The 26689-nt window shown below is 43.4% G+C and overlaps 1 protein-coding gene across 2 annotated transcripts in view; it reads right to left on the bottom strand.

The window, feature by feature from the left end:
* Window positions 1-26689, bottom strand: part of LOC141147244 (contactin-associated protein-like 5) — a 514695-nt gene that overhangs the window by 166079 nt on the left and 321927 nt on the right. For both annotated transcript variants that reach the window (XM_073634437.1, XM_073634436.1), the window contains exons 11-12: window positions 18365-18471; window positions 16260-16379 (exon numbers count right to left, since the gene is read on the bottom strand). In XM_073634437.1, coding sequence (XP_073490538.1) covers window positions 16260-16379; window positions 18365-18471 — 227 coding nt within the window. The remainder of the gene's footprint in view (window positions 1-16259; window positions 16380-18364; window positions 18472-26689) is intronic.

Below are 26689 nucleotides of genomic sequence, written 5' to 3'. Positions count from 1 at the left end.
CAAATCAGGTGAACGGTGTAGGAATTACAAACAGTTTGTATATGTGCCTCCCACTTTTTAAGGGACCAAAAGTAATGGGACAATTGGCTGCTCAGCTGTTCCATGGCCAGGTGTGTGTTATTCCCTCATTATCCCATTTACAAGGAGCAGATAAAAGGTCCAGAGTTCATTTCAAGTGTGCTATTTGCATTTGGAATCTGTTGCTGTCAACTCTTAATATGAGATCCAAAGAGCTGTCACTATCAGTGAAGCAAGCCATCATTAGGCTGAAAAAACAAAACAACACCAAAAGACCCAGAAGACCACGGAAAATAACTGTGGTGGATGACGAAAGAATTCTTTCCCTGGTGTGGAAAACACCCTTCACAACAGTTGGCCAGATCAAGAACACTCTCCAGGAGGTAGGTGTATGTGTGTCAAAGTCAACAATCAAGAGAAGACTTCACCAGAGTGAATACAGAGGGTTCACCACAAGATGTAAACCATTGGTGAGCCTCAAAAACAGGAAGGCCAGATTAGAGTTTGCCAAACAACATCCAAAAAAACCTTCACAGTTCTGGAACAACATCCTATGGACAGATGAGACCAAGATCAACTTGTACCAGAGTGATGGGAAGAGAAGAGTATGGAGAAGGAAAGGAACTGCTCATGATCTAAAGCATACCACCTCATCAGTGAAGCATGGTGGTGGTAGTGTCATGGCGTGGGCATGTATGGCTGCCAATGGAACTGGTTCTCTTGTATTTATTGATGATGTGACTGCTGACAAAAGCAGCAGAATGAATTCTGAAGTGTTTGGGCAATATTATCTGCTCATATTCAGCAAAATGCTTCAGAACTCATTGGACGGCGCTTCACAGTGCAGATGGACAATTACCCGAAGCATACTGCAAAAGCAACCAAAGAGTTTTTTAAGGGAAAGAAGTGGAATGTTATGCAATGGCCAAGTCAATCACCTGACCTGAATCTGACTGAGCATGCATTTCACTTGCTGAAGACAAAATTGAAGGGAAAATGCCCCAAGAACAAGCAGGAACTGAAGACAGTTGCAGTAGAAGCCTGGCAGAGCATCACCAGGGATGAAACCCAGCGTCTGGTGATGTCTATGCATTTCAGACTTCAGCCTGTAATTGACTGCAAAGGATTTGCAACCAAGTATTAAAAAGTGAAAGTTTGATGGATGATTGTTAATCTGTGCCATTACTTTTGGTCCCTTAAAAAGTGGGAGGCACCTATACAAACTGTTGTAATTCCTACACCGTTCACCTGATTTGGATGTAAATACCCTCAAATTAAAGCTGAAAGTCTGCAGTTAAAGCACATCTTGTTCGTTTCATTTCAAATCCATTGTGGTGGTGTATAGAGCCAAAAAGATTAGAATTGTGTCGATGTCCCAATATTTATGGATCTGACTGTGTGTGTGTGTATATATATATATATATATATATATCTTTGCATACAGAAGATATATATCTTCTGTATGTTGTTACAAAGTTAATTTGAACAGAAACATGAAATCCCATTCCCTGGTCCTGTAGATGAGGGTCAGAGGACGTAGACCGGAGTCTGCTAGAAATGGAACTGTTGACCCAACAACATCAAAGGGCTTTGTTATCATAAAAGAGAAAAGTAACATAAAGCTTCTCCTGCCTTTGTGATTCTGACTTTTCCTGAACTGTTTGATCTACAAAAGGTAGGGAAATCAGGATCTTGTCTGTTATACAAGCGGAAGCACAAAGGATTTTTCCAATACTATCTCAGGTATGGCTGTGTATTTATAGCATGGGTGCTTTGTTGTGCTCAGATTCTTGGTACCCTTCTCAGTAGGACAGTAATGGAGTTTTCTTGCATATGTCTGTGTCTCCAGTTTTCTTTCACAATCCAAAACATTTGATGCATTATTGATAACATCTTCTATCTTAGACAGTCCCAGCGATGTTTAGTTAGTGTGGTGGAGACCAAATGTGATGTTGTTAACAGTTCTGTCTACTCTGTATACACATCTAATGGTCATAGTGGACCCTCTATGCACAAAGAATAGTATAGGCCCTAAAAATTAATCTAAGAATAGGTTGTAGCCCTCTAATACACCTGGACTGACAACAGGGATGGTTGAAAAGCGGGCACAGTTGTCTAGAGAGGAATCATTTTGACACAGTTGGCAAGAGAGGGATCACTTTGATGCATTTGGCCAGAGAGGGATAATTTGGACGCAGTCGACTAGAGAAGGATCATTTTGACACAGTTGGCCAGAGAGGGATGAGTTGGATGCAGTTGGCCAGAGAGGCATCCCTTTGACACAGTTGTCAAGAGAAGGAACACTTTGGCGCAATTGGCCAGAGAGGGAACCTTCTGACGTATTTGACCAGAGAAGGATTAATTTGACACAGTTGGCCAGAGAGGAATGACTTTGATACAGTGGGCCAGAGAGAGATCACTTTGATGCAGTTGGCCAGGGAGGGATTACTTTGATGCATTTGGCCAGAGAGGGATAATTTGGACGCAGTCGACTAGAAAAGGATCATTTTGACACAGTTGGCCAGAGAGGGATGAGTTTGATGCAGTTGGCCAGAGAGGCATCCCTTTGACACAGTTGGCAAGAGAAGGAACACTTTGGCGCAATTGGCCAGAGAGGGAACCTTCTGACGTATTTGACCAGAGAAGGATCAATTTGACACAGTTGGCCAGAGAGGAATGACTTTGATACAGTGGGCCAGAGAGAGATCACTTTGATGCAGTTGGCCAGGGAGGGATTACTTTGATGCATTTGGCCAGGGAGGGATTACTTTGATGCATTTTGCCACAGAGGGATCACTTTGATGCAGTTGGCAAGAGAGGTATCACTTTGGTGCAATTGGCCAGGAGAGGGATCACTTTGACGCAGTTGGCCAGCTTAAACAGGTATTGCAATGTAAACTAAGAATCCCTTTTTTAAGCAAAAGTTTGCTGTGAATGTATAAGGGGTTAACATGTGGTTGCACCTCTTTAGTATCCCATGTTTTGTATAAGTGGAAGTCATATCAAACCCAAACACAGACACGTGCCCGTTTCTACTGCGTTGTGTAATTAAAAAGGGCAGAGAAGCCTGAAGTTGCTGTATTATTTTTTGATGGAGCAATAAGTTATGCTCACTGTGCTGTAACCATTGTTGTGTAAGGGGGATTATGCTCATGTGGCACCTCTGACCTCTGGTTGAGATCTCTTGTCTCTTGACTCCTGGCTGGGGCACCTGTGACCTCTGGTTGAGACCTTCTGTCTCTTGACCCCTGGCTGGGGCACCTGTGACCTCTGGTTGAGACCTTCTGTCTCTTGACTCCTGGCTGGAGCACCTGTGACCTCTGGTTGAGACCTTCTGTCTCTTGACTCCTGGCTGGGGCTCCTCTGACCCCTGGGTGAGACCTCCTGTCTCCAATATGGGAGCAGTCTGAGCTATTCTCAGGCTTAAGTATATACCAACACTGCACACAGGCTGTTGGTATCCATTAAAATCTGGACACCCAAGACACTTTAGAAACATCAATCTCCAGGCCTCAATCTAGCTTTACAGAATCCAGAGAAAGCCCAAAACAAAGCTTTCTCTTCTCAGAAACGATAATCTGGAACTTTGCATTAGGCCTTAATGTGAATCCTGCGTCATTTTCCCCTATATTTTCACAGTGGCAGGGCCTTGTACTGTCACACCAAATTGTATTGTAGAAGGTACACAAATATCATAACAGCAATAGTCATAACTACCACAGCAAATAAAATAACCAAAATTTACATAAAAGCTGCCTAGCCAGAGCCATTGAGCTGCAATAACAAGACTCTTGTTTTGTGATATTGGACCAAAGCAGTTTATAACCCAGCTCCCTTTTCTATTAGGAAAGAAAACACAAGAGTTTCACTTAACAAAAAATCTATATGTTATACCTTCATCAAATTCCTCTACCCTCCTGCGCATTTGCATTTGGCAGCCCAACAATTAATGGATTCCCAGTGGCAGAGAATGAAAAGCTATTGAGGGAGTGCTGTGGATTTATGGAACATATAAAGTAGTATAACCTTCTTCTCCTCATTATCTCTTGTGCTTTAATATCATTTGCTGCCATTAAGCTGGAGTGATATTATTTTATCACTCTTCTAAGCGTTCCATTCTACAGTTCTCCAGCAAAGCCTTGGAGGAAAAAAAAATGGAGCAGAGCAGTAAATATTACAGAATTCATTGCTCCGTCCACCCATGCAAAGTTAAATTCATCTTGGAAAAGAACATTTTTAAGAGCCGCTTAAACTGCTTTCAAATGCAAAGGTGACAATGCTTTTAATTCTGGGCAAATACTACCCCTTTATGACTTGCTGCTTTTAGTTCATTGTCCAATTTAGCAGAAGATGCTGTTGGTACTCAGTCTTTGGAGACAGTTTTATGACTGAAAACCAAGTACCAAACTCGTTTCCTTCATTTAGATTTTCCTTCTTCCCATAATGAACTGGTTACAGTATGAGCTACAGTACATTACCAATCTTCTCTCATCTTCCCAAGACCTCCTTCTCTCTAGTGTCATTGTAATCTCCTCCCATCCCCCCACCCCCTTTTCCATAGCCTCTCCACTCCTCCCAAGACCCCCTGCTCTCTAGCTGTTTCCTTGCCTCCTCCTATAGTCTCTTCAAGACTTCTCTGGAGCCTCTCCACTCCTCCCAAGACCCCCTGCTCTCTAGCTGTTTCCTTACCTCCTCCCATAGTCTCTTCAAGACTTCTCTAGAGCCACTCCACTTCTCCCAAGACCCCCTGCTCTCTAGCTGTTTGATCACCACCTCCCATAGTCTTTTCAAGACTTTTCCTGAGCTTCTGTGCACTTCCCAAGACCTCCTGCTCTCTAGCCCCCACGTCATTTCTTCCCATGATCTCCCCAGGACTTCTACAGAACCTCTATGCTCTTCCCCAGACCTCCTGCACTGTAGCTCCCTCGCCATTCACTCCCACTCTGTCAGTCTTTAGGCAATCCCTAAAAAATGATCTCTTCAGGCAAGTCTATCCCACATCGTCATATCCTCCTATTGTCTCCCCCATGACTCTTACAGAGCCTCTCCATTCCTCCTAATACCCCCTGCTCTCTAGCTGTTTTGTCACCTCCTCCTATGGTCTACCCAGAACCTTTCCAGAGCTTCTCTGCTCCTCTCAAGACCTGCTGCTATCTAGCCCCCTCATAATCAGTCTCCTTCTATGGTCTTCCCCATGACTTCTCCACAGCCTTTATGCTGTTCCCAAGATGTCCTGCTCTCTAGCCCCCTTTCCATCTCCCATGGTCTCCTACAGGACTTCTCCAGACCCACTCTACTCCTTCCAAGACCTCCAGCTCTCTAGCCCCCTCATAATCTGTCTCCTTCTATGGTCTTCCCCAGGACTTCTCCAAAGCCTCTATGCTCCTCCCAAGACCTCCTGCTCTCTAGCCCCCTTGCCATCTCCCATGGTCTCCCCCAGGACTTCTCCAGGCCCTCTATGCTCCTCCCAAGAGCTCCTGTCCTCTAGTCTCCTCGCCATCTCCTCCCATTTTAATTGTTCCATCAGCTCATCACTCACAGCTATTATCTTTTATACAGTACCACGCACCCCACCTTATTAGATTGCAAGCTCTTATAAGCAGGGCCCTCCTAACCCTCCTGTATCTAATTGTACTTTAACTGTACAGTTTACCTTTATATTGTAAAGTGCTGTGCAAACTGTTGGTACTATGACAAAGAAGGAGAAGAAAGAAGAAGGAAGATGAGGAAGGAAGAAGAAAGAAGAAAAAGAAGAAAGTAGAAGGAAGAAGAAGAAGAAAAAGAAGAAGAAGAAGGTCGAAGAAGGGAGAAGACGAAAGAAGAGGAAGAAGCAGATTGTCTCTTAATGTTCACAACCCAGCACGGCACCCAAAGTAGAAAGAAGAAGAAAGAATCAGAAGAAGAAAAAGGAAGGGAGAATAATAAAGTAGAAGGAATAGTAAGCAGGAAAAAGCAAGAAGAAGAAGGTCGAAGAAGGAAGAAGACGAAAGAAGAGGAAGAGGAAGAAGTAGAATGTCTCTTAATGTTCACAACCCAGCACGGGACCCAAGAAAGAGGAAGGAAAAACAAGGAAGAAGAAGGAAGATGAAGAAGGAAGAAGACAGATGAAGAAGAAGAGGAAGAAGAAGGTGGTCTGTGAACATTCACAACTCAGAACAGGACCCATGGATGCCTCCTTAGCACCTGGTTTGCTACAAGGGGCATCTAAAGAAGGAAGGAGCGCTGGTGGGGGACTGCCAGAAGAGAAGGAAAATAAGCTTTCTTTGCAACATCGTTGCACAGACCAGGTAAGTATCATTTTTAAAAAAATTTTTTTATTTAAAAAAATTGCCTTTAATATCACTTTAAGTTATCCCCTGTTTATGTGTTTTTTACTTATGGAAATATACTTACTGTATGTAAGTGTGTACATTTCCATCTTCCCAAAGCATAACAATACCTTCAAAATCTGCTTTATTAGCTGCTTAAAATGCTATTTTTTCCCCACAAAATGTGCAGTTGAAGCAGACTAATTCAGATTTTAACTTTTTCGTAAAAAGTTAACAACTTAGCCCCCATCTCCCCTTGGAAACTCCAAGGAAAAAACCAAGCTTACTTACTGACCAGCCCACAGACAACCGAATCAACCTGTCTAACAGTATGCGTTAAAAACAGGGGTTTAGTCTGCACACATTTGCAAATGTGTAAGTTACAGAGCCCCTCCAAGGCACCCTGATATCTGTAGTTCCTATCACTAACTGATGAGTGACTCCTTGGATTTATTCTTGGCCTTGTTTATATCTTATGTTGCCCTCCAATGCTGCTTATTGCAATGGCCAGTTATAGGTGGGGGCAGTGGCTCTTTTTGTATAACTGTATATTGGTCAGGCAATGCACTGACACCTTCGCAGCCATTGATCTATATGCTGGGTGTTCAGTGTGCTCCTGCACCTTTAAGAAGGGGTGGGCTCCCTTTCACTCCACCTGCCCTCCACCTATCCATCAGAATGCATGTGCTTCCACTGTGGAGTCACTCATCAGTTAGTGATAGGAATTACAGATACCAGGGTGCCTTGGCGATTCTCTGTAGCGATTCTCTGTAGCTTACGCATGCATTTGCAAATGTGTGCAGACTAAACCCCTGTTATTAACGCATACTGTTAGACAGGTTGATTCAGTTGTCTGTGGGCTGGTCGGTAAGTAAGCTTGGTTTTTTCCTTGGATTTATCCTTGGCCCTGTTTATATCAGAATTTTTGTTTACCAGGAAATGGAGTTTAGTAGACTTTCTATGTTGCAAGTAGCATAGGCAAACAACACAGGTCAGATAATAGAGTAGTGTATATCTGCATAAATATGGATAAAGCTAACAGACTGACCCTAGCTTCCTCTGTGACTTCGCTACTGTCTCTGATTGCACTTCATGGAATGCTACAGTCATCTATGTGTATTCCTGTTGCCTGCCTACAAGGTTCACATGTGGATTCCATCCTTGTGTCCTCTTGAAACTGCAGCCCAACCAGAGTTCCCTATTAACCGCTGCTGGTTTCCCCTGTGCTGCTGTCAAATCCTTAACTGATCTTTGTGGCCATATGCTCTGCTGGATTTACCAGACTTACTTTCCCAATCTGAGGTTCTACCATCAATATTTACTGGCACTCATGTTCCTCCAGTCCCTTGGCACTGTCTGATACACTTCCAGGGGTGCTTGGGTTGGAAATACAAGAGAGACAACCCTCATAAATTAAGTTTCTATAGGTACGTGACAAATCACAAGCTTGAAGTTTTGGCCTCATTTTAAACTAGTTCAGGTGTGCACAGCTGAACCTAAGCTGCAGTGCCAAAGAATAACTAGTAGATGGCAAATATTCAAGACTGGTTGTTAAACCCTGAATAGGTACTGATGAGTTGTGGCTAAATAGTTCATATTGGCAATGGTGTCTGTAACCACTAGCAAAGGAAAGGGTTGTTTTAAGTATTGTCCAACACCACACTCAATACTCTCCTCCTTCTGCCCAGTTACCACCGATGAAGTTGATAAATTCCTCTTCATGGCCCACCTCACCACCTGTCCCCTGGACCCTGTCCCCTCGCAATTACTGCGACCACCTTCCCACTCTATCCTAAACTCCCTAACCCACATCTTCAACCTCTCCCTCTCCTCCGGCACCTTTCCTTCCCCGCTCAAACATGCACTGGTTACCCCCATACTTAAAAAACCCTCACTAGACCCCACCTGTTTGAATAACTTAAGACCTATCTCCCTTCTCCCGTTTGCCTCCAAGCTCATCGAACGCCTTGTCCATGACTGAATGAGTCGCTACCTCACAGACAACAACTTTCTCAAACCCCTACAGTCCGGCTTCTGTTCACAACATTCCACTGAAACTTCCCTACTAAAACTCACCAATGACCTACTAACTGCTAAAACCAATGGCCATTACTGCATACTCATACTCTTAGACCTCTCTGCTGCCTTCAACACAGTTGACCACCTGCTCCTCCTCAGCGAACTACACTCCCTTGGCCTCTGTGATTCTGCTTTATCCTGGTTCTCCTCCTACCCATCTTAGCACACTTTCAGTGTCACTTACAACTCCATCTCCTCCGCTCCTCTTCCTCTCTCTGTTGGGCTACCCCAAGGCTCCGTCCTTGGGCCCCTCCTATTCTCGCTCTATACCTCTTCCCTGAGCCAGCTGATAACCTCCCATGGCTTCCAATACCACATCTACGCCGTTGACACCCAGATCCTTAACCTCCGCAACATCTCCAGAAATCGACCCTTCCTGACTAATAACACCACAAAGCAACTTATTCACTCCTTGATTATTTCCCGCCTTGACAACTGCAACTCTCTCCTTAATGGCCTACCCTTAAGCAGGCTATCCCCACTTCAATTTATTATGAATGCTGCTGCTAAACTAATACACCTCACTAACTGATCCGTGACTGCTGCCCCTCTCTGCCAATCCATTCACTGGCTTCCCCTCCCCCACTGTATAAAATTCAGAATGCTAACCACAACATACAAGGCCATCCACAACATTGCCCCCAGCTATATCACCAGCCTCATCTGCAGATATCGCCCTAATCGCCCCCTCCGCTCCTCCCAGGACCTCCTGCTCTCTAGCTCCCTTGTTAACTCCTCTCATGCTCGCCATCAGGACTTCTCCAGAGCCTCTCCCATCCCCCGTAACTTCCTGCCCAGGTATATCCGATCAGCTCCTAACCTGTCCACCTTTAGGAGACCCCTGAAAACTCACTTATTCAGGGAAGCCTATCCCACACCCACCTAACAGCTGTCCCCGAGCCACCCCCATCAAATCATCCCCTGCAACTATTACCTTTTGTACCACTACCCCCTCCCTTTAGAATGTAAGTTCTACGAGCCGGGCCCTCCTGTCCTTTCTGTATTGAACTGTACTGTAATTGTGCTGTCCCCCCTCTATATTGTAAAGCGCTGTGTAAACTGTTGGCGCTATATAAATCATGTATAATAATATTAATATAATATTGTATTATTATTCAAACTGTTTTTTTTTTTTATAAACATTCGTTATCTAATGAGAAAAGTATACGGAGAAGTATTAAATTCACACCTTTTCTCTTTTTTTTTCTAATAGTTTCTTCATTGCCGCCTCAGTTTGTCAGCTACAGTACTAATTGGACAAGCAGTTATCTAGAGATTGTGGTTGTGTGTATGTGTGAAGAAGTGTCGGGCTGGTTACTTGTCATAACACGTTCTATAGAATGAGCAAGTTTACAGTTCTGACATTCCGCAATCTGCTCACCTTACCTACCAATTACAGGAATCTCATTCCTTCCTTTCAAAGAATTACATCTCTGACGGGTGGAATTAGATAAGCTCAAACATCGGTGAACATATGGAATGTTCCAGTTCATTCAATGTCTTTGATCATCCATATTTCATATTACTGAAATCTCAATTCCAAGAAAACAGCCAGTTTATATATGATCGTGTTAATACCCATCAAACGGTTTGTAAATTGTACATCGCCGCTCATTCCTATATTTCAACACAGCCAGGTCAGCTTGGTCAAGGATCAGTACTCAGTCTATGACTGTAAATTCTTGGATGTGTATGGAGGAGCATGAGGTACAAAGGCCCATCCCACTTGAAGGACTTTTTGGAACATTTAATGGTTAAAAGCGTCAGAGACAGCCAACGCATTTTGGAGGAATCACAACAAAATGAACTAGGGGATTTGTGGTAAGGCTTGATGAAGTCTAACGTCTCCTGACAGCACTAAAGGCTGCCATTAGCGCCATCAGGAGATGCTAGCTGTGATTGACTGCTCAAGCTCTGAAGTAGGGTGAGGCTTTTTTCCCTTAAATACGTTGACTGTATTTAATGTTTTTAACCATTAAACGTTCCAAAAAGCCCTTCAAGTGAGATGAAATTTTGTACCAGGTGCTCCTTCATACACATCCAAGAATTTACCGTCTGGTGAGCGCTTCCTTTGTGGCTATCAAAGAGGTACAGAACAGGTTCCACCAACACTATTGTCAGGACCTGCAACCTCTCCTATGTCTGGTGGAGTCTCTTCTTGCTGAGCCACCTGAGATGTTGGACAGCATTCTGTCTGAAACTTTGGATAATCTTGCCTTGTACCTACTTTTTTCTTGGAAACCCTTGAACTCTTTGCTCTTAACATGATCTTCCTATTTAATCCAAGTCTTTGCACTTCCTGTTTGCAGGAACTATTGTGCTCTCTCCAGCCAATATCTAAAAAAAAATACTGTAGTTATATTGGTCCAAGCTAGACCAACGTAACTATATAAAAATTGCCATACCTGGAATTCTTGTTTACTTTATCATTAAATGTTTGTTTCATACTTATGTTGATCAGCAGCCATATGAGTGCCATCTGCTATCTTTGATCAGGGCAAGGCTAATCCAAATCCTTAATTCCCAAAGTGATTTGTAACGTGTCATCGATCAGGCTTGTGATTTATGAAACATCATTTCCTGACCCCAAGTACTGTATATTATGGGATGCTTTTATCATCTGATCATTTTGATCTTTCTGCAGACACGTGGGGCTCAGTCACCACCTGTCCGAAATTTGTCAAAGTCTAAATATATCACTTTGCCGAAAATCCTGCATACCAAAAGTCCTTATAGAAATCTACGAAATGCAGAACACCACCTATTGCTATTGATCATGGTAGACTGGCAAGCCACATATCCAAAACAATCACTATATAGATCTCTGAGGAGCAACCAAGCAGTACTGTGTAAATCAAAGTTAATAAAGTGCAGACACATATACTATGTTGCTAGCCCCCCCGGCAAATGTCTCATACACTCATACATGCTTTTGCTATAATGCTGTCACTTTAAGCGTTAGAACACTTCAACATGATTTAGGATGTTCACCTACTCCTGACCTGTATCTTCTGCAGATTATTTGCTTAATTTTAAATTCCACTGCCTCCAGTTATTCCCGTAGTTTATTCGGCATGTGTGTCTCTCTGGTGTCATGTACCAGGTGATGCGTTGGCCCGTATCCTGTTTTGCTGTGTGTGTTCCAACCATTGATAGCTCTGCAAACTATCAGCTTGGGCTCATAAAACTTTGAAATTAGCTGAGCAAAGGAGCTACAGCTTGATGCAACTCTTCAGCAGTCAACAAAGCAAACAGTGAATGCTTACGTGGCCACCTGGGCATTTCGTAAGCGGGATGACCCACTGAACAAAATGAGAGATGTGGTAAATAAGACTCGAAAAAATTAACTAACTGCTTTTGTGTTAAAGGATAAGTAGACTTTTAAAATGTTTATGTGTGCCCCCCATTCCCACATCCTCCATTTAACCAAACTCATTCACCTCTAGGTAAAGTGAAGGGTAGAAAAGCTCATTGGTGGTCCCATCAGCAGAGGCTCTGGTTGTCATGTGTTTAAGGATAGGTTGGAGTCATCTGGTTTAATGAATATCCAAACACTTAAGCCGCGTACACACGAGCGGAATTTCCGACAGAAAAAGTCAGATGGGAGCTTTTCATCGTATATTCCGACCGTGTGTATGCCCCATCAGACTTTTTATGTCGAAAATTCAGATGGGCTTAGATAGAGAACATGTTCTATATTTTTCTGGCGGAACAAATTCCTATCGGGAAAACCGCTCGTCTGTATGCTGTTCCGACGTACCAAAAATGACGCATGCTCTGAAGCAAGTACGAGACGTTGTACGTGTTGTCCCGTCGTACGTGTTGTACATCACCACGTTCTTGGCGGTCAGAATTGTGACCGTGTGTATGCAAGACAGCTGGAGTGGAATTCCATTGGAATTCCGTCAGAAAAACCTTCAGAGTTTATTCCGACGGCAAAACCGGTCGTGTGTACAGGGCATTAGTTTCACTTTATTACTGGTGAAATAAAGTGTCTCGATATTCAATAAACCAGATGACTCTGCCTTATCCTAAAGACACATAACATTGGGCACCAATTGGACCACCATAAAGCAAAAGTAGCAGCCGGCAACTCCAACATACACTATATTACCAAAAGTATTGGGACACCTGCCTTTACACGCATATGAACTTTAATGGCATCCCAGTCTTAGTCCGTAGGGTTCAATATTGAGTTGGCCCACCCTTTGCAGCTATAACAGCTTCAACTCTTCTGGGAAGGCCGTCCACAAGGTTTAAGAGTTTGTCAATGGGAATGTTTGACCATTCTTCCAGAAGCGCATTTGTGAGGTCAGGCACTGATGTGGACGAGAAGGCCTGGCTTGCAGTCTCCACTCTAATTCATCCCAAAGGTGTTCTATTGGGTTGAGGTCAGGACTCTATGCAGGCCAGTCAAGTTCCTCCACCCCAAACTCGCTCATCCATGTCTTTTTTGGACCTTGCTTTGTGTCCAAATCATTTAGTGGATGGGAGATTATGGTGATATTGCTTTGTGCACTGGTGTGCCGTCATGTTGGAACAGGAAGGGGCCATCCCCAAACTGTTCCCATAAAGTTGGGAGTATGAAATTGTCCAAAATGTCTTGGTATGCTGATTCCTTAAGAGTTCCCTTCACTGAAACTAAGGGGCCAAGCCCAACCCCTGGAAAACAACCCCACACCATAATCTCCCATCCACTAAATGATTTGGACACAAAGCAAGGTCCATAAAGATATGGATGAGCGAGTTTGGGGTTGAGAAACTTGACTGGCCTGCACAGAGTCCTGACCTCAACCCGATAGAACACCTTTGGGATGAATTTGAGCGGAGACTGCGAGCCAGACCTTCTCGTCCAACATTAGTGTCTGACCTCACAAATGCGCATCTGGAAGAATGGTAAAACGTTCACATAGACATACTCCTAAACCTTAACATAAAACAATAAAAATAAAAAATAACTAAATCAAGCCCTGATTTCGTTTTTTTTTTTGGGGGGGGAGGGTTTGCCATCAACTAACTGTCACTAACACTAACTGCCATTGCCACTGTTGGAAGGCAACATAATTTAATATCGTATTTCTGGAGTTTCTTTCTGGTTGATACAACCAAGCCTTTACTTCCGTGGGGACGGTCTGGAATGTAACAGGTTGCACATCAAAGCTTTGTAGCATATCAGGCCTCCATCGAGGCTGGACAACTTGGCTCTGGACCATCTGTTGTTATAATGCTATGCTGAAAGCAAACTTGAAAAGGACCAAAGCTGACAAGATGATTGATGAATGTCCTGCTACACAAGATCAAAGGCATTGAAGATTAACCAGGATACATAGACATGGACAATGCTGCCCCTAAAGGCCAAGAATAGCAGGACAGACAGTAATATAATATATTAAAAGGACTACCTCTTGGTATAATCTCATTGGACAGGAGGCTAGTGGGGGTCGATACGAATGGGTTTGAATGAATGTGTAAAATCTGCACACAGGAGGGAATTCATCCCTTTTCGCTCATGGCTCTTGCCTGATGGTTCTGAGCCTCATGGCTATCTCTGTTTTGCCATACTGAGCCCAGCCAACGAAACAATATCTCGAGTAATAAGTACCTTTGATGTTATTTTGTCATATACTCTGTATAATTCTCTATAGTATTGTCATGTTAGCGGTTTCCTATTTTCTTGGGAAACAAATAAGAGTTTGTTTTATTAAGCAGTGTGCTTGGTTTCATAGCTAACCTTGTATTATTGTGATATCAACAGTAACATGTGATCAGAGTTTTAATAGACTAGCTAACTATGGGAATAGACAAGTTAATACATAGCCGCAATAGATAGAGGGAATCCGTAACCACCCTTGAATAATATTTATTGTACCATTTACTCAACCACTAATTTACACGCCAACTGATACACTAACACTGACACTCATGAAACTAGTTTATTCCTTGTGCATTCCTTATGGCTTCACAGCCGGCTTCTCACTGCACATGTGCGAGCTTGCTAATGGTCCTGCAGCCTGCTGGGACCTCCCAGCTAGCAAGCAATTGTGCTGCAAGTTTGAAAAGGACTTGCTAAGCTATTGCCAGTCTTGCTGGGCTTTACAAGGTTGTTGCCCACCTGCAGCAAGTCCGCATTGCATGACTCCAGATCAACTTTCTTTGCAAACATTCTGCAAGTCTGCTGCAAGTTCTGGTTCAGTTACGTTGTGCGATAGTCATCCCACCACAGAGGGGCACTGTGGCAGAATTTTCATGTTGTAGACTTGCAGAGCTCTTGCTGTAGACTTACCACTGAAACTTTGCTCTTGTTAGAGACCTGCCACGCAAATTTGCTACAAATTTTGGAAAGTGTCAACTAGAGCTTCAAGTGCTCTGCAAGTGTACAACTTGCCAGTGAAAATTTGCAGTGGCGGCCGGTCCATAGAGGGCGCACGGGCGCTGCCTCCCCTATCCATGCGGGGGGGGGGGGGGTTTATTTGAAGCACCAGATTAGAGCTAGAGGCTCTAAAAGGGTTCAAAAAAGGGTGTCCTCGGAGCACAGAGCATTGCGCTCCGAGCCCTCCCAGTTGTGTGACCATAGCAAATGAATTTCCACTATTTTCACACTAAATTTCCTCACCGTCAGTCAGGAGGCAGGTCTGTGAGACCTGTTTCCCGATTGGCCAAAGCGTCAGGCGATCCTACTGGATGCCTAGCGCTTTGGCGGAAGAGGAGACACAAGGCAGAGGAAGCTGGAGAAGTGGACACAGGAGCTGTCGCGGCCACTGCCTTCACTCCAGGAGAGGAGGAGAGGACACCACAGCCCCGACACATGAGCGGGTAGGTGGCTGGCGGAGTGCTGTCAAGGGGGGGGTGAGTGGGTGCTGCTTTAGTGCCTTGCCACCTGGGGGGGGCTTTGGGGGTGGGGTTTGTTTGCCACCCCCCCAAAGGAAGAACCCACCAGCCGCCACTGGTTAACAGACCTACAATTCAACACAGCTGCAAATGTGTGGCAAGTTATCCTTGCTATCTGAGCTTTGATGTGTTCCAGACAGGGAGGCGGGAGAGCTTCTGATGAAATCACCTAGGCGATACCACCGGGAGTGGGTACCTGTCAAAACCAGGTAGCTGCCCCCCCACCAAAAAGAAAAAGTTACAGAAAAAGAAGGGAGGAGGGCATAAAGTGTAGTTTTCCCTTCAGGGTGAGGTTCCGCTGTTTTGATCCTGGTCATGAAGGGGTTATAGGGGCGCTGGGGCTGGGCAGGAAGGGGTTTATTCAGCAGTAGTTTGAGGCTGCACACCCCATCAGTCGGCAGCTGGGAGGCCAGTTCATATGGTATTCAGTAGCTTTCTAAAGGCAGAAATTCTCTTTAAATAGCTCCACAAAACACAAAGCTGGAAGCTGCAAATGAGCAGGAGCGGGCACATGTACGGCTCACACAGCGAGAACCACTAAAATAAGAGACTTTTCGGCACGCTCAGAAATTAAACTGTATATTATGTGCGAGCAATTTGCAATCAGCTGTCCGCTCCGGTGACTCCTGCTGCACGGCTTCAAATGGTCTCTGCTGGTCTTTAATGGTGGACACCAGCTGCCATATCATCTGCCCGCCGCGTTCATCACAACAGCTCCTTTCAAAGAGGAAGGCCATTCTTGCTCCGGCTAATCTCGGGCGCAGGTGACGGTGGTTAAAATTTGAAGCAGCAGACTCCATTAGAAGGTTGAAGGCAGACCGCGTTGCTCACACCGAGCCGGAGAAAATTGGGCTCCCGCCGCTCGGAACGGCTTGATGTCTCTGCTAATCCGCTCTAGAAGGGGGAACGGCGGTGAAATATTTAAGGACGGCATTAAATATGAATTAAGGGGGCGGCATGGCTTACCGGTTAGATTGCAGTAGACGCGAACGGGGCCGAGAGGCCCGCTGCCATCCGAGTCGATGTAGTAGTAGTCGGACGGGTAACCCTTGTGCTTGTAGGCCTCACACGATTGTTCGTAGAGAGCTGGAAAATTGGAAAATAATTCAGTGAGTTGGAATAATTGGAACTCCAAATACATTACATAGTTACATAGTAGGTGAGGTTGAAAAAAGAGTCCATCAAGTCCAACCTTTGTGTGTGATTATGTGTCAGTATTACATTGTATATCCCTGTATGTTGCAATCGTTCAGGTGATTATCTAATCGTTTTTTGAAACTATCGATGCTCCCCGCTGAGACCACCGCCTGTGGAAGGGAATTCCAAATCCTTGCCTCTCTTACAGTAAAAAACCCTCTACGTAGTTTAAGGTTAAACCTCTTTTCTTCTAATTTTAATGAGTGGCCACAAGTCTTGTTAAACTCTCTTCTGCAAAAAAGTTTTATCCCTATTGAGGGGTCACCAGTCCGGTATTTGTAAATTGAAATCATATCCCCTCTCAAGCGTCTCTTCTCCAGAGAGAATAAGTTCAGTGCTCACAACCTTTCCTCATAACTAAGATCCTCCAGACCCTTTATTAGCTTTGTTGCCCTTCTTTGTACTCGCTTCATTTCCAGTACATCCTTCCTGAGGACTGGTGCCCAGAACTGGACGGTATACTCCAGGTGCGGCCGGACCAGAGTCTAGTATGGGATGGCTGGGGGTAGCCCACACATGTGCACCCCCCCCCCCCATTTGGCGGTTGGCGTTCCAGCGCCAGCATGTCCTGCCACCTCATACATGGCGTTGGGGGCGGAGCCAGTTGGAGCCCCTGCAGGGATATCAATCGGAGAGCACACATGGCTGGCATTTTTTATTTTTTATATTTTTATGTTTATTTTTTTATTTCACTGTTTTACTTTACATGGGACAGCTCATTTTGCTGCTGCAAGCTACTGATCCTTCACAGGTACCTTTCACACCAAGTACTCCAATGTGCCTGGCTATGTTTCTAATATTCACACTTTTTCACATTTTCAATTTTCTTCTAGGGATTGCTTTTTTGATATCCCTTTTCCCATACCTGCAGTCTTGTACATACTCCTCCCTGGCCTCATTATCTGCCTTACCATCGCCACAGGTTGGTTTATACATGCATTCATGCATTCCATTATATACTCCACACCTCCCAACATTTTGAGATGGGAATGAGGGACACCTATTAACAAATGTATGTAGGCATAGGACACGCCCCCTGCCAATTGGATGCTTCCCCAGTGACCCAGTAGCGGAACTATTTTCTTCTTGACTTAGTCTCCAACTGCAGAGCCACTGCAGAAGAAAGCCACCTGCAGTGGAGAACGTAGACTGCACTTGCCTTGCACTTGCCTACAGGCAGACTGTATTTGCATGCAGACCACCTCAGATAACACCCACATGTGATGACGAGCCAGAGACAGTCAGGCTGGGGAGGAAAGAGCTACAGTAAATGATGGTGGATTTCCTCCAGTAAGGAAATGTAGCAGGCTCTATCTGACGTCTGATGCACATCGTGAGAAGCTCACAGTGTGCAGTGAGATCAGAGTAAGCCATTTCAATCCAGAAGAGGAGCCAGTACAAGTATGCAAGACTGAAGGGGAGGCTGGAGGTCAGATTTTTTTTTAATTGTCATACCCAGGGTCCAGCTTTTAAAAAGTTTAGTTTTAGTTAGATGCATGGCTACGCGTTTCATTAAAACAACATCTATAGCTTTTAGTAACGCCATCCCCTATCGATCATCAGTCAGTTTATCAGTTCATTCTCTACAGAGTCTGAATGAAAACCTCGGGAGTTGATTCTTTTTTAGTTAGTCCTCTGGATTAGCAATGCATGATCTAGCGTTTGGCCGTGGAGTTTGCCAAGTTTGTCCTAGTCACAGTTTATCCGCTAATCTTTCCCCACGTGGCCCTCTTTCCTGCAAAATAACAGATGGATGATGGCGGCGGCCAATTTTTTCATTACCAGCTTTGGCTCAAAAAAATTAAAAGAAATTAAAACAAAAAAAGTTAAAATACACCTTTATTAAGAGAGACAGGGAACAAAAGCGTACTTACAGCTATGGCATGTGGCGTCGGCGTAGCCGGTGTCCCCGCAGTCGCAGTGGAAGGCGCTCCAAGTCTGTGAGCACGCTCCTCCGTGTTCGCAGTAATTTGGCAGGCATCTGTTGGAAACAAAAAAAAAAAAAAAAAGTCCACAGAGTCTGGTTGGTGAGTGTCACCGGGAAGCAGCTGAACGCAAAAAAAAAAAAAAAAAAACTTTCCAAACGAGGCCGACAGTTAATTAGCTGTGGAGAGACTGAACGAGATCTGAGCAAATCAATAATTTCAAATGCCGGATACTCTTGAAATTGATGAACCAGATACAGCAAATTACTAAACAAAAGTCAACCGCTCTCACAAAAGACGCTCGCTTTACACTCAATTACAAACTACGCTTTTTTCTACTTTTTTTTTTCTTGGCGGAATATCAGCCTGCAGAGAGAACCCACTGGCAGCGCGGAATGATTTTAATAGAAATCTGCATAACAAAAGGAATGTGTGAATACATGTATTTTAATCAGCGCCGGCTTATTTAACTCCAAGAGCTGATAGACTCCGGCAGTCAATTATTTTCCGAAGCTTTCATTAGACAAACGAGGCATTCCGTGATTTACAGTAAAGTCTGAGGATTGGACACCATGTGACAAGGATGGATATTATAGATCACACAAAGAATTATTCTCTACAATAGATGGAGAGACGGAAAGGAAGAAGGAGTCCTGACTGTACATACACTTCAGAATCTGGGGCTGATAATAATTAGAGAATGTGGCTGGCTATAAGATCAGATAGATACAGATGATATAGACATAGATATAGATATACAACAAATATACCCAGATATATCCACCAACTTGAACCATGGGGACAACCCCAGGGGCGTAACTAGAAATAGCAGGGCCCCATAGCAAAATGTTGGATGGGGCCCCCCTGCAAACATCCCCCCCACAGCTGCCCTAGTGTCAATGCAGCGTGACCTGTGCCACACATATCGTGACCTGTGCCCAATTCAGAGTGACCTGCGCACAATGCAGCGTGACCTGTGCCAAATACAGCGTGACCTGTGCCCCATACAGCGTGACCTGTGCCCAATGCAGCGTGACCTGTGCCCAATGCAGCGTGACCTGTGCCCCATACAGCATGACCTGTGCTCCATACAGCGTGACCTGTGCCCAATGCAGCGTGACCTGTGCCCCATGCAGCGTGGCCTGTGCCCCATGCAGCGTGACCTGTGCCCAATGCAACGTGACCGGTGCCCCATGCAGCGTGACCTGTGCCCAATGCAGCGTGACCTGTGCCCCATGCAGCGTGGCCTGTGCCCCATGCAGCGTGACCTGTGCCCAATGCAGCGTGACCTGTGCCCTATACAGCGTGACCTGTGCCCCATACAGCGTGACCTGTGCCCAATGCAGCGTGATCTGTGCCCAATACAGCATTGCCTGTGCCCAATACAGCCTGGTCTGCCTGTGCCCCATACAGCCTCACCTGTGCAGAGGAAGAGGCAAGCCACCCAGATCAGCAGAGAGCGGGATTGCCCGCTGTAATAGCTTTCATTTGAATTTCCCGCCTTTCCGGGGCTCATCGTCACATAGCCCCACCTCATGGCCCAGCGCCTTTGATGACGTCACACGTCCTGCATTGGATTGGCGTTCTGTCTATCAAAGGTGCCGGGCCAAGAGGTGGAGCTATGTGATGTGAGCCCCGGGAACACTGGAAGTTCTAATGAAAGCTCTTACATCGGGCAATTCAGCTCTCTGCTGATCCGGGTGGCTTGCCTCTTCCTCTGCACAGGTGAGGCTGTATGGGGCACAGGCAGACCAGGCTGTATTGGGCACAGGCAACACTGTATTGGGCACAGGTCACAGCTTGCCTCTTCCTCTCCTCTCTCTTCCCCTGGCTGGGAGACTGTGCCGGCGGTGCTCTCATCCTCACTGGGCCCCACTTGGCTGCGGGCCCCATAGCGCCCGCACGGGTCGCTATGGTGGTAGTTACGCCCCTGGACATCCCCAACCTCTACTTGGAGACAGGCAAGGCTTATCTCCAGGGCAGGATTATATCTTATGCTGCCTCCTATAAAAAACATACCCTAGCTAGCTACAGGGAAGCAATTTCCCATCTCAATATTGCTCAATGTGCCCTTTCTGCCTTATATTCCCCTGAGAATAAAGCTGAATGCACCTGAACGACCGCAACAAACAGGGATATACAATGTAATACTGACATATAATCACACATAGAGGTTGGACTTGATGGACTTGTGTCTTTTTTCGACCTCACCAACTATGTAACTATGACTGGCAGGCAGACAAGCGTGCTTTTGCCACATGAGCAGACACCCTAGAGCTGACCAAACGAGCACATATGGATGCCACACTAAATACGATAACAAAGCGGGTAAGCTCTTGGCGAGGCTCTGCAAAGGACCAAATCGTCCCACGTACAGTATCTCACAAAAGTGAGTACACCCCTCACGTTTTTGTAAATATTTTATTCTATCTTTTCATGTGACAACACTGAAGAAATGACACTTTGCTACAATGTAAAGTAGTGAGTGTACAGCTTGTATAACAGTGTAAATTTGCTGTCCCCTCAAAATAACTCAACACACAACCATTAATGTCTAAACCGCTGGCAACAAAACTGAGTACACTCCTAAGTGAAAATGTCCAAATTGGGCCCAATTAGCCATTTTCCCTCCCCGGGGTCATGTGACTCCTAAGTGTTACAAAATGTCAGGTGTGAATGGGGAGCAGGTGTGTTAAATTTGGTGTTATCGCTCTCACTCTCTCATACCGGTCACTGGAAGTTCAAAATGGCACCTCATGGCAAAGAACTCTCTGAGGATCTGATAAAAAGAATTGTTGCTCTACATAAAGATGGCCTAGGCTATAAGAAGATTGCCAAGACCCTGAAACTGAGCTGCAGCACGGTGGCCAAGACCAAACAGTGGTTTAACAGGACAGGTTCCACTCAGAACAGGCCTCGCCATGGTCCACCAAAGAGGTTGAGTGCACATGCTCAGCATCATATCCAGAGGTTGTCTTTGGAAAATTGATGTATGAGTGCTGCCAGCATTGCTGCAGAGGTTGAAGGGGTGGGGGGGGGGGGGGGTCAGCCTGTCAGTGCTCAGACCATAAGCCGCACACTGCATCAAATTGGTCTGCATGGCTGTCGTCCCAGAAGAAAGCCTCTTGTAAAGATGATGCACAAGAAGCCCGCAGTTTGCTGAAGACAAGCAGACTAAGGACATTGATTACTGGAACCATGTCCTGTGGTCTGATGAGACCAAGATAAACTTATTTGGTTCTGATGGTGTTAAGCATGAGTGGCGGCAACCAGGTGAGGAGTACAAAGACAAGTGTGTCTTGTCTACAGTCAAGCATGGTGGTGGGAGTGTCATGGTCTGGGGCTGCATGAGCGCTGCCGGCACTGGGGAGCTACAGTTCATTGAGGGAACCATGAATTCCAACATGTACTGTGACATACTGAAGCAGAGCATGATCCCCTCCCTTCAGAGATTGGCCCGCATGGCAGTATTCCAACATGATAACGACCCCAAACACACCTCCAAGATGACCACTGCCTTGCTAAAGAAGCTGAGGGTAAAGCTGATGGACTGGCCAAGCATGTCTTCAGACATAAACCCTATTGAGCATCTGTGGGGCATCCTGAAGGTGGAGAAGCACAAGGCCTCTTACATCCACCAACTCCATGATGTTGTCATGGAGGAGTGGAAGAGGACTCCAGTGGCAACCTGTGAAGCTCTGGTGAACTCCATGCCCAAGAGGGTTAAGGCATTGCTGAAAATAATGGTGGCCACAACAAAATATTTGGGCCCAATTTGGACATTTTCACTTAGGGGTGTACTCTCTTTTGTTGCCAGCAGTTTAGACATTAATGGCTGTGTGTTGAGTTATATGCATAATCTAGCCTACTTATTTCGAATAGGCCTGGACTGGATTTCTAAGGCCTCCCGTTACTCTAACTACCCTATCAAATCAGCGATGACACACCTATACTCATTGGTGGCTCTACTACACTGCAAATGGAAATCCATCAGCTCTAGACATGTGCAATTCGTTTCGTTCCGAATCAAAATTCGGACGAATTTTTCATTATTCGGAAATTCGGATGCATTCGAATTTCCGAATTAGAAAAGTAAAGAATTTAAACGAATCCGAAAAAAAACTAACGAATTCGAAAACATATTCGAATCGAATTCGAAAACATATTCGAATTGAAGACAAATTCGAATCGAATTCGAAAACAAATTCGAATCGAATTCGAAAAAAATAGAAAAAGTTTTTCTAAAAAAACCAATAAGATAGAATATAAAATAATAAAGCAATAGAATGAATATATATATATATATATATATATATATATATATATAATTTTTTTATTCTTTTCTATTTTTTTAATGCTTTTTTTTTCTATTATTTTATATTCTATAATAGTCTTTTCAATTCAAATTCGAATTTCGGAACATGGCTTCTGAAGTTTGAATTTCGTATAGAATGAATTCGAATTTGAATAGAAAAGATTAGAACAGAAGATAATAGAAAAGAAGACTAGAAAAACAATAGAACAGAATAGAAGAAAATAAAAAAATTATATATATATATATATATATATATATATATATATATATATATATATATATATATATATATATTCATTCTATGAATATGTGTGTCATCGCTGATTTGATAGGGTAGTTAGAGTAACGGGAGGCCTTAGAAATCCAGTCTATTCTTTACTATTATTTTCTATTCAAATTCAAATTCATTCTATACGAAATTCGAATTTCAGAAGCCATCTTCCGAAATTCGAATTTCGTATAGAATGAATTCAAGTTTGAATAGAAAAGTTTAGAATAGAATAAAAAAGAATAGCCTAGAAAAACAATGAAACAGAATAGAAAAAAATATAATATATATATTATATTTTATTCTCTTCTGTTCTATTGTTTTTCTAGTCTATTCGATTTCTATTATTTTCTATTCTAATCTTTTCTATTCAAATTCGAATTCACTCTATACGAAAATCTAATTTTAGAAGCCATCTTCCGAAATTCGAATTTCGCATGGAATTAATTCAAATTCGAATAGAAAAGTTTAGAATAGAATAGAAAAGAATAGCATAGAAAAATAATGGAACAGAATAGAAAAAAATATATAATATATATATAACCATCTTCCGAAATTGGAATTTAGTACAGAATGAATTCGAATTCGAATAGAAAAGATTAGAATAGAATATATTATATTTTTTTCTATTCTGTTCTATTGTTTTTCTATGCTATTCTTTTATATTTTCTATTCTATCCTAATCTTTTCTATTGGAATTCAATTTTATTCTATACGAATTTCAAATTTTGCAAAATGGTTATATATAGTTTATTTTTTCAAATTCAGTTAATGTTTTTTTCGAATGTGGTAGAATTTTTTCGAATTTGACAGTTTTTTTCGAATGTGGTAGAATATTTTCGAATTTGATAGTTTTTTTCGAATGTGGTAGAATTTTTTCGAATTTGACAGTTTTTTCGAATGTGGTAGAATTTTTTCGAATTTGATAGTTTTTTTTCGAATGTGGCAGAATTTTTTCGAATTTGATAGTTTTTTTTCGAATGTGGTAGAATTTTTTCGAATTTGATAGTTTTTTTTCGAATGTGGTAGAATTTTTTCGAATTTGATAGTTTTTTTTCAAATGTGGTAGAATTTTTTCAAATATGATAGTTTTTTTCGAATACGGTCGAATTTTTTCGAATACGGTCGAATTTTTTCGAATTCGAATACGAAACGAAACGAATTCTGAAAACGAATGTAACGAATGCAACGAATTTAACTAAACGAATTTAGTTAAATAACGAATCGAAACTAAACTAAACTAAACGAATTTTTTCATCCTGCACATGTCTAATCAGCTCAGACCTACAACACAATCTTTTCTTGCGAGACACAGTCATGGCCTGGAGGGAGATACGAAAGAGCTTGAACCTCTCACCATTCATATCTAGGTACTCAACAATCCAAGGCAACGCTATGTTCCCCTCGGGGATGAATCTTCTCCCTATAGCAAACAACAAAATTATCTTCCCTATGTGATCTAGAATCGGGTGCGCCACTTCTCTTTCCAAGTATAGCAGAAAAATTCTCCATACCTAAATCCCATATCTTCTACTATTGGCAATGTCTCAGCTTCATCTGCGCCTCGTGTGGTGAGGGAAGAAGAGATTCAGGGCAACTATAATAGATTGTCTACCCCCCTTCATCATCTGTGGCTAATTGGGGCAAGGATTTTCCAGACACTGAGATACTGGACAAACTGCTACAGGGTTACAGCAAAGTCCTTCAGTTAATTCCCAGTGAATCTTGGAGAGAAACACAAATGAAATTACTTCATCGGGCCCATATACCTTGCCTTTCCGACTTCTCTGCCATCTGCCAAGACCCTCTTTAACACATCGGTTTTTGACCTGCAAATACACCTCCATCTTCTGAGATCAAGTCATATCTTTTATACTGTACATGGGATTACTCTGCTTCAACTCCCAAAAGACCCTTTCCTTCTAATTCTTGGCTTCTGGCACAAACAACTCCTGATTTGGTCCTCCAACGACAACACTCGACACAAGAACTGGATACTAATTTGCCTCCTAGTGAGTCTATTCTAAAAAAAAGGACCTCTTCCTCCTGCTCAAAAATGTCACAAGTCAAACGAGAACTACTGTCACTACTCTACAAGGAAAAAATCCTTACTGACTTCAACCACAATACTTCTAGAAAACGCTTCTATCTGGCAGCCTTTATGGACTCAATACTGTCTCTGGAGGAACTTGAGACCTTTGACAAATCTTTCTCTTACTACAAGGGACTCCTCTATGCTCCATGAAAAGTAGGACACCTCTTGAGAACCTCCATCTCTCATTAACTTTCCAGGTACATGGACATAAAACAAAGCAAAAATCGACTCCCCTGTCTGTTCTAGCAATTCATACCTGACTCTCGAACACTACCACAGGCACCGGTGCCTTATCTAAAGGAAGCTGGTGTACTCCCCCCCCCCCCCCATATGTTATGGTAATCCTGCAAGGAGGATCCATACAGTTCTTTTTCAACTGCTCATGATCTATTTCTATATGTTATATGCTATGTTTCTTACACATTTTCTAATTTTATCCAGGAACAGAAGACCAAGGTATAACAAATCCGTCCTGTGCTTTTACTCCCTTTACATGCACCACACCCTGTACTTCCCAAGGACGATTGTGCACAAGCGGATAGAAAAGTTGTGTTAGTATTATTACTGTTTTTTCTTCTTTGTAAACATTACTTAGTTTAAATGTTTTATTCAGTGACTTGGACATTGTCCTGTCGCTTCTTCTTTGTCTTGTAATGATATTTCTTTCAATAAATTCTATTGAAAAAAGAAAAAAAAACAATTCCGTCAAAAACCCACCAAGGATCAAGGATCGTTTTTCAGAGGGGCAGCAAGTGTTGCCTTCCAAGTCTCCTTAGACTAGAGAAATATCCAAGATGAAGAATGATTATCAGTTTGTCTTCAAATTGATTTTATATGCAGCACAGTTTATATATAATTGAATAAAACACAGAGAGGAACATCTCTGGTTACATGTGAAGCGTGTTCAGGTGATAATGAGACACCTCCACTTTACAAACAGCAGGTTGCAGCTTTAACATTTGTGAACAATTAGTCTCTCTTTTTTTTTTTCTATTTATTACCAAGGAATGCTATGCGCTGGTGAGCAAACTCTTTTGTCTGTTTTGCTGCACCCAGTCTGAATTATTACTGCATCTTTTAAAAAGCAACCCGCTACTGTAGTTAAATCTAGATGCATTTCTTACGATGACCTCTTGGAATGAGGTCCGAGTTCAGGGCGATGTAGGGTAAAAAACCTAACCTCCAGCTGCTTGGTGAACAAATTAAAAGACCCGTTTGCCGGCCCGGCAGCCAGAACTCCCTGGCTATGCAGAGAGTCTTTAATTTTAGCGCTGGTACTACCACCTCTAATGAACGAGAGCCTCCTGCTCAGGTTTGTGGTTGTTAGGATGCTGACATCTGACAGCCCCCTAGCAACCAATGATGCATCTCCAGCCCAATTAAAGTTAAAATGAAATTAACCGCTTCAGCCCCGGGAAGAATTTACCCCCTTCCTGACCAGAGCACTTTTTGCGTTTCGGCACTGCGTCGCTTTAACTGACAATTGCGCGGTCGTGCGACATTGCACCCAAACAAAATTGATGTCTTTTTTTTCCTACAAATAGAGCTTTCTTTTGGAGGTATTTGATCACCTCTGCGGTTTTTATTTTTTGCGCT

The sequence above is a fragment of the Aquarana catesbeiana genome, linkage group LG06 (assembly GCF_042186555.1).
Source record: "Aquarana catesbeiana isolate 2022-GZ linkage group LG06, ASM4218655v1, whole genome shotgun sequence".
Taxonomy (NCBI): Eukaryota; Metazoa; Chordata; class Amphibia; order Anura; family Ranidae; genus Aquarana; species Aquarana catesbeiana.
The sequence above is the reverse complement of the archived record's forward strand: the minus strand, read 5'-3'. Positions and strand labels throughout refer to the sequence as shown.